At 44.9% G+C, this 12,474-nt stretch overlaps 1 protein-coding gene across 4 annotated transcripts in view; it reads left to right on the top strand.

Annotated features, from left to right (window-relative positions):
- CHD6 (chromodomain helicase DNA binding protein 6) overlaps window positions 1-12,474 on the top strand; it is a 218,600-nt gene that overhangs the window by 94,933 nt on the left and 111,193 nt on the right. For all 4 annotated transcript variants that reach the window (XM_073606328.1, XM_073606324.1, XM_073606325.1 and 1 more), the window contains 3 exons: window positions 149-235; window positions 2,696-2,830; window positions 11,335-11,456. In XM_073606328.1, the coding sequence (XP_073462429.1) occupies window positions 149-235; window positions 2,696-2,830; window positions 11,335-11,456 (344 nt within the window). The remainder of the gene's footprint in view (window positions 1-148; window positions 236-2,695; window positions 2,831-11,334; window positions 11,457-12,474) is intronic.

The raw sequence follows: 12,474 nt of genomic DNA, 5'->3' as shown, positions 1-12,474 counted from the left end.
TAGCAAAGATAAATATTTTAGTCTTAAACATAATGAACAGAGAAAAAAAATATAAAAACAGCTGGATTTGCTTTTAACGTGCTTTTCCCCTCCACCTAACCTTTTTTGGAATTCAGTGATGGCTGATATGTTAATTTTTCTCCCTTAGCCAGATGAAGATATGTTTAATCCAGACTATGTAGAGGTGGACAGAGTACTAGAGGTGGCTCATACAAAGGACTCTGACACAGGAGAGGTAAGTGGTATGCTAGATCTTGAACAGAACATAATGAAAAGGTTTAGGTGGTATCCAAGGTAGCTACAGGTAAGCCTTATTATAGGCTTACCTGTAGTAAAAAAGTGGATTGTAAGGGTTTACAACCACTTTAATAGTGGCCCCACCAGCACCACATGCACAGGGCTAAATCTCTCTGCTCCCAGCAGCTGAACAGAGTGGCATGGGTGAAAAGTAAAGGTGAGTAATGGGCAAGGCACAAGTTAACATTTTATGAAAATATGGAAGCTGTGACTGCTGACTTGTTTTTAATGGTGCAGAAAACAACGATAAAGTGAAAGTGTAGAATATTTTAAGCAAGTGATTAATGTGTAATATGTATAATTTATTTTTTTCTAGATTACTTTTACATTGTGATGCTATTGAATTCAATATTGGGATTTTTAATTCGTTACTAGAGAAAATCCTGTATATCTCTGCTATCACTATGGCTCACTGCTCAAGGAAAACCTGTCACAAGATAAAAATAGAGCTTGCCATCGCTGACCTTTTATTCTGAAAATGCTATTTACCTTGCTTACAAACTATATTCAGAAAAAAATTACTTTAAAACATAAACATGTCTTGATAGGATTAAAGTGGTTGTATAGGTAGAAGTTTTTTTTTTTTTTTTATCTTAATGCATTCTATGCATTAAAACAAAAAAACCTGTGTGCAGCAGCCCCCCTAACACTTACCTGAGCCCATCTCGATCCAGCGATGTTGCAGGGGTGTCTCGACTGCCCAAGACTCTCCCTCCCCATTGACTGAGACCGCAGCGCCATTAAAGTTGGTGAGCCAATGAGGGGAGAGAGAGGGGTGGAGCCCAAACGCTGCTCCATGTCTGAGTGGACACACAGAGCAGTGGATCAGCTCGGGTGCCCCCATAGCAAGCTGCTTGCTGTGGGAGCACTTGGCAGGGGGCAGAGGCCAGAAGCACCGGCGAGGGACCTGAGAAGCAGAGGATCTGGGCTGCTCTGTGCAAAACCACTGCACAGAGCAGATTAGTATAACATGTTTGTTATTAAAGAAAAAATTTGAGACTTTGCAATCACTTTACGTTAAGTTGAACATACATATGTTAAAAAAAAAAAAAAAAGAAGTGGAAAGACTTAAGTTGAGTTTTAAAGAAGTCATATCAAATGTATTTAGTTCCTCCTGTCCCCTAGGGAACAAAGTACACGTCGTCCTATTTTTCTAGGTGGTATGAGATATGTCTATTTAATTAGGAATTTGACGGGGCTTGTTCTGGCACTAGGTGCTTGCCCTAGACCAGTGCAATCATTGAACATGCAAAGGGAGGGTGTGTGTGAGCTAGACTACCACAAAAAACTCCTAAGACAGGTGAAAAGCAAGGTATTCATACATTTAACATATGGACCTATCTTTATTTTTATTTTTTTAATGTTCATGAGAGTTCTTCTTTAATTGGAAAATTATAGGCATAACCCAAATTTAGGCCCAAACCTCCTTTTCTCCTTCTACATCATGTCACTGCATTTTTTTCCCCTTTTTACTATGTTCCTGTAGCATGGGATTATTTATTTTACACCCGCTGATGTCACACCAGATTTGTATAATTTATTGCAGGGACAGCAGACAATGTGGAGCATATATTAGCCCCGGATCTCCACCTGATCTGACCAGGCTCATGTGTGCAGATCAAACTGACTCCCTCTGAAACACATCTGTACAGGTGCTTACCAGAGGGTCACTGAACTGGGAGAAGATACCTCCTCCCTCGCACTGCCTAGCTGAGCAGAGGGGAGAAGGCAGTTGCCAGGTTCCCTCTTAACCACTGAGGCAGGCACTCACCAGAGGGAGCAGGCACTCACCAGAGGGAGCAGGCACATTGATGAAGAAGAAGAAACACAGAAAGCTGCTCTAGCTTGCTGTTTTGCTCCCTGCACACAGTGTGCTGGGTGTGCACTGTTCCTGTGATATATGCGCCTAACAAAAAAGTGGGCAAGTTCGTTGGAGTCCAGGCAACAGCACTGTTTTTGAATCCTTATGGAATAGGCTGAAGAGCCGTGGAAGACCGGTGGAGTTAGATTCCAAGCAGGTATGAATTCAGACAGTGCTGACCACATTGCTTGAGATTTCAGTGAAGCAATGTCAGCCCACAGGGGGAATATAGGTACTTGCTAGATTTCTGGAAGAATCATCCAGGTTTATCAAGCATTTTTAAAGAGAAAACCTAGGGAAATGTGCATGTATTGGAGAGATTTGTTGCTTGCTTTTTTTTTTTTTCTCACACACTTTTCATTGGTAAACTACAAGCAAAGCCACAATAGTTGAATATAAATAAGCCATAAGGACATCTGCAAGCCTGTGTATGTGTTTATTATTTAATGTACTGTTTGCCAGAAAATCTAACAACTTGCTACAGATTCGTTGGTAGAGCAAGAATGCATTTGCATATTTTGATGTGTTTTCTCACAGGAGGTAACACATTACCTGGTGAAGTGGTGCTCGCTGTCCTATGAAGAAAGCACTTGGGAGCTGGAGGAAGATGTTGATCCTGGCAAAGTCAAGGAATTTGAAGTACTTCAAGTTCTGCCTGAGCACATTGTTACAGTAAGTGTACGATCTAAACAAAAAAGACTTAGATTTATGGAGCTCGGAATTTTTAAAGGGTCCCTCACCTTTTTGATATATAAATTCTACTATTAAAAGGATTATCTATGTACCTTCTAATAGGATATTAAAATCAAATCAGTAAGTTATGAATGTTTACTATTGATTTTGATTGTACAGGTTGTTGGAGTTGTCTATTTTGCCTCATAGTTTTGTCCTTTCAGACTGACGTAGGTAGTGCCTAAAATTCTCTCTAACTGTAATCTATGTAATGTGCAGTTCTTGTGATTTCCATGTTGATCAGCTATGCCTTGGTATAAGGTCTCCCTGTCTTATTTCCTTGAACTGTCCTTATTGACTGCAGAGGCAGGCTATGCAGATTTAGAGTCCCTTTGTTTCAGAAGGCCAAATAATATGAGTTCTCTTCCCAGTAAGATATTAATGTGTTAGTCCATCCCAAATGAAGTTTTTTTTTTTTTTGTTTTTCTTGTCCATTGAGGGGCACAGGAATTCAGATACAGTCAGGTTATACTGTTGCATACAAAAGGAGTGGACACTGGCAAAGAAAAAAGCACATGTCAGCCCAGGATAAACACCACCCCTCTCTACTGAGCATACCTCATTTTTTTGCTAGTTTCCTAGGAAAATGCACAATTCTTCTTCAGCTCTCCTGAGAAAAGTCTTGTTTTTTAGCCTTTTTTCTTCACTGCTTGAGCTATGCTATCTGAAACTCATTCCTAAGCTTGACTTTGTAGTCCTTGACCCTTCTGGTGAGTGTTACAAGGTTAGCCTGGAATGTAACTTTTGGGCACTGGGTCCGAATATGGTGCTAAAAGCACCATATTCGGACCCAGTGCCCAAAAGTTACATTCCAGGCTAACCTTGTAACACTCACCAGAAGGGTCAAGGACTACAAAGTCAAGCTTAGGAATGAGTTTCAGATAGCATAGCTCAAGCAGTGAAGAAAAAAGGCTAAAAAACAAGACTTCATGTGCTGGTAAAAGAACTGCAGAGTTCTTTCCAGGTCCAGAGCCATTGCCTCTATGCTTGCCCCAAAGACTCATTCTGTTGAGTGTGCCACTCAGGATGAGCAGCTGGAGCTACCTTGCCATTTGCACTTCTGGGTGCATTTCAAATTTCCAGCTGCTGTGAGTTTTAACACAGAAAAGGTAATGCTGAGGGTATGGTTGCTGATATAATCTGCTGGGTGATTATTATGCTGCTTTTGCTTTGCAAAGCTCCACATAAAACTCTGATCCTTGTTCTGTTCTTACTGACCACCAACGGTAACATTTTTTTTTTTTAACAGGATTTTACTGTCGGAGTTAGAACGCCTCTTTAAATCCCAGTTTGCTCATTCAGGTTCTTCCCTCCACCCCTGTATTTTTTTGATCTAGGTCTTTAGCATCACGTTGATTCTCTGTGTCCTCCCTCTGGTCGTTTTGACATGTTCTCCTAAATAGTAGGGGGGTCAGGCTCCTCTGGTTGCAGATTTGGGCATTGGTTCTTTAGGCAGCTCTTCTGCTGCAGGTACTCTGTACCCTGTTAGGGGTGGGTAAGAGAACAACCGCTAAGTTGAAGTGGTTTTCGATGTCCCAATTCCTCTGTCCCTCAAAGGTAGGAGAAAGTAGGATTAGTGTGCTCACCTTAAAATCATTGTTTTGGAGTCAATTGAGGGAGTATCTCCTCTCTGTGTTCATGGTCTTTGTACTTGCTACAAACTGAGGCATGATGGCAAGTGGAGGGTTTATCTCTAACTTTTTAGATTTTGTTTGACTGTGTACAATCCTCATGTGAGTGGCAGTATAATTTGACTGTATGTGAAATCTTATGTAACTAAATAGACTTCCTGAAAGGGATTTTATGGGGAGTACAAAAATCCTTTTATCTTCACCATATAAAAAGACACCAAATAATGTGTTTCAAAGTTGTCCCTTTCATAGCTTTTGGGCATACCTTTTGGGGTAAATTGCATCTCTTGAAAGAGGTGGACTGCAGCTTCCTAGTTAGAACAGATGAAAACCATGCTAATGAAATGTGCCAAAAATGATTACAGGTTTCAAAGACCTAGATCCTAATATGATATAAGCATATTGCATATTGCATATTTTCGGACCTGCCATGGTGTTGGTTATCTCTACCTTGGGCTGTCATCTGCTCTGGATGAGATACTGGTTCACCGTTGACTTGTGCACTCATATCATGTGCTTGCTGAGATGATAGGCAGCATACTAAGATTTGTTGCTCCCTTGACACCATTGGGTTTTGTGGGCTGCTCCGTCTGACAATACTGCTAAAAGAAGGATTGATGTCTTTGCCGCTTTTCAAGCTTCAAGCGTACTACATAGTTGCTGGGCAATACGTGACGATCGCAACTGGTTCTGTTTACATTATACAGCCAAAATGTTGTGGACACATAACAAATACAACTAATGCCGCGTACACACGATCGGAAATGCTGCCAGCAAAACTCAGATGAGAGCTTTTTGTAGGAAAATGCGACCGCATGTATGCTCCATCGGTCTTTTGCTGGCGGAATTCCAGCCAGCAAAAGATTGAGAGCATGTTCTCTATTTTTTGGTCGGGAAAAGTTCCTATCCGAAAATGCGTTCTTTCTTTTCTCGGACATCACGGGACACAGAGCCACAGTAATTACTGATGGGTTATAGGGTATCACTAGGTATTGGACACTGGTCACACCCTAATCAGGAAGTTCAACCCCCTATATAACCCCTCCCCTTCCAGGGATACCTCAGTTTTTACACCAGTGTCTTAGGTGTTGGACGTGCAAAGATGTCCTGTGCTGAAGCTCCAAAAGGAATATTCTAAGATCCTATACTGGGGCAAGCCAGGCGACCGGATCCTTTCAAAGTGTCTTTTCATGGCCGAATTGGATGGTACCCGGGCCTCGTGTCCGAAGAAACGAGGTTTTACCTGTAACGCTTCTCTTTTTAGAGAGCTGGACCCGCGGATCAGAAAATGGCTTTAAACTTCCTAATTTCTGGCGAGGTGCTTTACAGGCCCAGAACTGAAGGATCCCCCTACTGATGGGGGCCCCAGTCTCTGACGGTTTTTCACAAACGGAGCCCACCGTGAGAGGCGAAGGCTGGGTCTGTGTAAACTGAACCCTGCGGCCTGGATAAGGTAAGAGGAGATTCCACAGAATTTTAATTCTAGTGGCTTTTCTCCTTTAAGGTGAATGCATGCTGTGCCTATTGTGACCACCGGGGGCGGCCAAGAGCACAAACCTTCTCATGTTTGATCTGTCTCAGCGTCCGCTGCACTGGCTCTTCCTCCAGCTCCAAAGGTAGATGGTGGGGGGTTTTCTCTGCTGGGATGGTCCCCCCAGGCTAGGGAAAGGCTCAGGTATGCTGTAAGGCGGGTGAGACCGCACTGTCACAGCCGCTACCGCTGCCGCCACCGAAGCCGCATTGCGATGCAGGGCCCATCACTGCTGGCCTCCTCCTTATTCCCCCAACCCCAGCCTCCCTTCAGGATTGTCAGAAAGGGTCGGCTCGCGCGGGAAGCGCTCGTTTTTCAAAAACGAGGGGGGGGGGGGCGGGGCGTCAGCACAGCGTCAGCGTGCCCAGACACCCACAGTGCCAGAAAGCGTGGCTATTTAAAGCACACTGTACAGGTGCTCTGAGCTTTGGAGAGACACAGAGCTGACAGTCACATGTAAGGTGGGACACAGGCATTCCCCTAGGCTGCATTCACTAAAGAACACCGGATTGGGCATTTGGTAGCAAGGCTTTTAGCCAGACTACATCGCTCAGCAGTCAGTGTTCGTTTTTGATACCTCACACCTTGTTGCTTTGCACTATGGGTAGAAGAGGTTCAAGCACCCCAAGAACCAGAGGCACTAGGGGGTCTCGTTCAGGTTCTGAGGACCCCCTGTCTGCTACACCATCCCCTCCTGAGGGACCAGGGGCAGCTGGACAGGGAGAGCCATTGGGGTTAGGGGCTACATCTGCTGCCGGCACTTCAGCCCCTGTGTATATTACACAAGAAGTTTTTTCCCCAACCATTTCTGGATTAGAGAAAAAACTAATGGCCGCGATTACATCTTCACTCAGTGAAAGAAAACGCACAAGGCCTTCCTCTGCTCCCCAAGACCCTCAGTCAGAGGAGCTCTGGGATAAAGGAGATGAATCCCTTTCAGAGGATCGGGATGGGACAGATGATTCCTCTTCGGAGGATTCAGGTGGAGAGCGACCCTCTGCGACTTCCCAAGAGGAGAAAGTCTTAGTGCAGATCCTCACTGGTTTGGTCCGTTCCACATTTAAGTTGCCCATACCTGAAACTACTACAGAAACCTCTTCTGCTTTGGGGTCACTGAAACCTTTCCAAGCAGCACATGCTTTTCCTGTTCATAATTTACTTGAAAAGCTGCTTTATTCTGAGTGGGATCACCCAGATAAGCGATTTCTTCCGCCGAGAAAGTTTTCTACACTTTATCCTATGGAAGAAAAGTTTATTAAGAGGTGGGGAATACCGGCCATTGATGCGGCCATTTCCTCTGTAAATAGTAATCTGACTTGTCCTGTAGACAAAGCTCAGATGCTCAAAGATCCTGTGGATAAAAAGATGGACTTCTTATTGAAAGATATGTTCTCTTTAGCAGGATCAGTGGCCCAACCTGCAGTAGCAGCGATTGGAGTCTGTCAATACTTAAGAGACCATGTTAAGCAGGTCATCAAAGTATTACCTGAACAGCAGGCCCAGGGGTTTGCTAACCTTCCTGCGGCTTTATGTTATGCTGTTGACGCCATTAGAGATTCTATCGTGCAAACCTCTCGCCTCTTGCTTGGGTTGGTGCATATACGTAGAATCTTATGGTTGAAAAACTGGTCAGCCGAAGCACCATGTAAGAAGCTTCTAGCTGGGTTTCCCTTCCGTGGTGAAAGGTTGTTTGGAGAGGACTTGGATAATTATATCAAGACGATCTCCTGTGGGAAAAGCACTCTCTTACCTGATAAGAAGAAGAGTAAGCGTCCCTCTTTTAAACGGACTCTTTCCCCAGCGCCAGGGGCATCAGCCTCCAGGCAGTCACGACGGTCTCCTCCGTCTGGGGCAAGAAACAAGAGTCAACCCCAGGGACACAAGAAATCCTGGGGGAAAAGGTCTTCTAAGCAAGACACTAAGACCTCTTCATGAAGGGGCGCCCCGCTCGCTCAAGTGGGGGGAAAGACTGCTGCAGCTCTCAGGGCCCTGGCAGAAGGACTTCCAGGACAGATGGGTGATCTCCACGGTAACCTTAGGGTACAGACTGGAGTTCCAAGAATGTCCCTCTCCTCGTTTCCTCAGATCAGGTGTTCCCAGAAAGCCAGAAGAGAAGCAGTCGCTCCTTCTAGCGATAAAGCGACTTTTGTCGCAAGAGGTCATTGTGGTGGTTCCCACAAAGGATCAAGGATTGAGACTCTGTTCCAATCTTTCTATGGTCCGAAAACCAAATGGGGACGACAGACCCATTTTGGATTTGAGAGATCTGAAACGATTCCCAAGGATGCAGTCCTTTCGTTTGGAATCAATTCAGACAGTAATCTCCGTCCTGCAGGGAGGAGAATTTCTGATATCAATAGGCATCAGAGATGCAGGCCTATATGTGCCCAGTTTTCCTGCTTAACTGAAGTGTCTGCAAGCAAAGATCACTGCTCTAAGGGAGCTGATTCTGACAGTCAGGGCCAAGAAGGGTCTTTCTGTCCGCCTTTATATGAGGCTGCAGGGGAAGATGGTGGCTTCATTCGAAGCAGTTCCCTATGCCCAGTTCCAAGCATAACTGTTGCAACACAGTATTCTGTTGACCTGGAACAGGAAGGTGCAGGCATTAAACTTTCCAATGCAGCTATCGCATGCCATGAGTTAGAGCCTCAGTTGACAGCTCATACCCGAAAACCTACAGAAGGGGAAATCCTTCCTACCGGTTGCCTGGGATCCTCTTGCAGGCAGGACGGATGCGTTGGTGATTCCGTGGCATCGGTTCTCACCGATTTATGCATTCCCTCCCATTCTGCTACTGCCACGGCTCCTTCGCAGACTCAGGCAAGAAGGGAAGTCGGCACTTCTGGTGGCCCCCGTTTGGTCCAGAAGAACCTGATAAGCAGAAATAGCAGGGATGATGGTGGGTTCCCGGTGGACCCTACCGATACACCCAGACCTGTTAGCTCAAGGTCCGGTGTTCCAGCATGCCTTACAAATGCTAGATTTGACGGGTGGGCTATTGAATCCCACGTTCTGAAAAATCGTGGGCTTTCAGGTCCTGTCATATCTACCTTGATCAATGCAAGGAAGCCAGCTTCCAGAATGATTTATCATTGAGTCTGGAAAGCTTATGTATCCTGGTGTGAATCCAGGGGTTGGCATCCCAGGAAATATGTCATAGGTAGGATTCTGAATTTTCTACAATTAGGATTAGAGATGAAGCTGGCCTTGAGTACCATCAAGGGCCAGGTGTCGGCCTTATCAGTGTTGTTTCAACGGCTGCTTGCTTCGCATTCTCTGAAACTTTATACAGGGGGTGATGCGTCTTAATCCTCCGGTAAAGGCGCCCCTAAACCCCTGGGACTTGAACTTGGTTCTATCGGTGTTACAAAAACAACCTTTTGAACCAATACGTCAGATTCCTTTGGTCTTACTGACGAGGAAACTAATTTTCCTGGTAGCTATCTCTTCTGCTAGAAGAGTATCAGAAATAGCAGCTCTTTCCTGTAAAGAGCCTTACTTGATTATACACAAGGATAGAGTGGTACTGCGCCCTCATCCTAGTTTTTTACCGAAGGTGGTTTCAGATTTTCATCTAAACCAAGACATTGTGCTACCTTCCTTTTTTCCAGAACCTTGTTCTTCGGAAGAAAGGTCATTACATTCTTTGGATGTAGTAAGAGCAGTCAAGACCTATCTGGAGGCAACTGCTCAGATTCGCAAGACGGATGTCTTGTTCGTGCTGCCGGAGGGTCCCAATAGAGGACAGGCAGCGTCAAAAGCGACCATTTCTAAATGGAATCGACAGTTGATTATTCAAGCTTACGGTTTGAAACGGAAGGTTCCCCCGTTTCAGATCAAGGCACATTCCACAAGGGCTATTGGTGCTTCTTGGGCAGTGCATCACGGGCCTCTATGGCTCAGATCTGCAAGGCTGCAACCTGGTCTTCAGTTCATACATTCACCAGATTCTATCAGGTGGATGTGAGAAGGCATGAGGATATCGCCTTTGGGCGTAGTGTGCTGCAGACAGCGGTACAAGGTCCTCAGGTCTGATAGCACCCTACTTGGTTGTGATTCCCCCCCCTCAGTTGGCATTGCTTTGGGACATCCCATCAGTAATTACTGTGGCTCTGTGTCCCGTGATGTCCGAGAAAAGAAAATAGGATTTTTTATTACAGCTTACCTGTAAAATCCTTTTCTTTCGACGGACATCACGGGACACAGAGGTCCCGCCCCTCTTCTAATACACCTATACTGCTTTGCTACAAAACTGAGGTATCCCTGGAAGGGGAGGGGTTATATAGGGGGTTGAACTTCCTGTTTAGGGTGTGACCAGTGTCCAATACCTAGTGATACCCTATAACCCATCAGTAATTACTGTGGCTCTGTGTCCCGTGATGTCCGTTGAAAGAAAAGGATTTTACAGGTAAGCTGTAATAAAAAAATCCTATTTTTTGTGTGCAATTCGGACGTGCAAAAAATCACGCATGCTCGGAAACAATTTGACACATGCTCGGAAGCATTGAACTTAATTTTCTCGGCTCGTCGTAGTGTTGTATGTCACCACGTTCTTGGCGGTCGAAAGTTCAGAGAACTTTTGTGTGACCGTGTATATGCAAGGCAAGCTTGAGCGGAATTTCGTCGGAAGAACCATCCAAGTTTTTTCTGACGGAAATTCCAATCGTGTGTACGCAGCATAAGAGTTCATGCACATCCCATTCCAAAACTATGGGCATTCATTTAGAGTTGGCCCAACCTTTGTTGTTAACGCAGCATCCATTTTCCTTCAAATGCTGTCCACAAGATCTTGGAGTGTGTCTGTTGAGAATGTGTGTCCTTTCAGGCAAAAGAGAATTTGAGGTCTGGTTACTGGTGCTGGATGAGAAATCCTGGCTCACAGCCACCATTTCAGTTCATCTCAAAAGTTTTCAGTAGAGGTGAAGAGTTGAGGTCAGATCTCTGTGCAGGCAACATGAGTTCTCCACAACAAACTTGTCAAACCATGCCTTAATGGAGCTGGCTTTGTGTACAGGGACACTAATGCCGAAAGAAAAATGGGTCCTTCCTCATCTCTTGTCACAAGGTTGGAAGCCCACTATTGGCTAAAATGTCTTTGCATACTGTACCATTAACAGTGTTCTTCTATAAAAATACTAGAACTCAATAATTTGGAGATAGTTTTGACAATATAGGTAGATGTGATAGTCTGGACTATTGCTCTTTGTTAATTTATTTATTTTAAATTATTAAAATAACTTAGAGATTTTTTTGTAATTTTCAATCACCTTGTGTTTCTCCAGGAGCGGCCACCTTCTGATTTGTGGCAGAAGCTGGAGTGTTCTCGCACGTATAAAAATAACAACCAGCTAAGGGAATACCAGTTAGAGGGAATGAACTGGCTGCTCTTCAATTGGTACAACAGGTGAAATAAGAATTTTTTTAGAATGGTGTAAATATTATGCTTGAATATAAACTGTTAACGGAGCATACAGCTCCTCTCAAGCTGAATGTATTTGCTTGTGTGTAGCATCGAGTATACATTAAGCATACCTAACAATTGCTGAACTTCGTTTTTAAATTCTACTCTCTGAAGTAAGCTGTTATTCTTTTGTACAGTAAGGTCTTGCTCACACTGCTCCGACATAGAAGTCAGAAGACTTCCGATCCGACTTTGCCCTACAACTTCATGCCTGACTGCCATGCGACTTCCATGAGCGGTATCCGACTTTGATCCAACAACACCAGGCCCTTTGAGTCTGGTATGAATCTTGAGTGGGGAACCCCATGCCAAAAAAAAAACAAAAAACGGCGTGCCCAACCCCCCCCCCCCCCCCCCAAGACCATAACAGACCCTTTGGATTTTGAGCGGGGGACCCCACGCCAAAAAAAACAACATGGGGTCCACCCTAAAATCCATACCAGACCCTAATCCGAGCACGCAGGCCAGGATGGGGGGGGGGTGCAAGCGAGGCTCCCCACTTACTCCTGGACCATACCAGGCTACATGCCCTCAACATGTGGGGGGGGGGCTTTTGGGGCAGGGGGGCTATGCCTCTTCAATACCACCCTGAGTGGTTGTGGGGGTCTGTGGGCGGGAGGTTATCGGAATCTGGGGGCTCCCCAGATCCCAGCCCCCCACCCTATGTGAACGAGTAGGGGTACTTTGTACCCCTACTCATTCACCCAAAAAAGTGTCAAAAATAAATAAAACCAGTACACAGGTTTTTGACAAAGTTCTTTTATTAAAGTAACTCCAACGTGTCTTCTTCCTCCGGTTCTTCTCTCTCCGCTGTCTTCTTCTCCCAACGCTAGCTCCGGCTGATGTGTTCACTCCGGCGTGTGCCATTACTTGTATAGCTATGGGGCGTGGCCTACAATTCTTAAGTTTTTTTTTTTTTGTTTTTAATAAGTTTTGGGTAAAGTGGATTGATCTTTTACCC

This window comes from Aquarana catesbeiana, linkage group LG12 (genome assembly GCF_042186555.1).
Source record: "Aquarana catesbeiana isolate 2022-GZ linkage group LG12, ASM4218655v1, whole genome shotgun sequence".
NCBI classification, from domain to species: Eukaryota; Metazoa; Chordata; class Amphibia; order Anura; family Ranidae; genus Aquarana; species Aquarana catesbeiana.
This window is presented reverse-complemented; position numbering and strand designations above follow the sequence as displayed.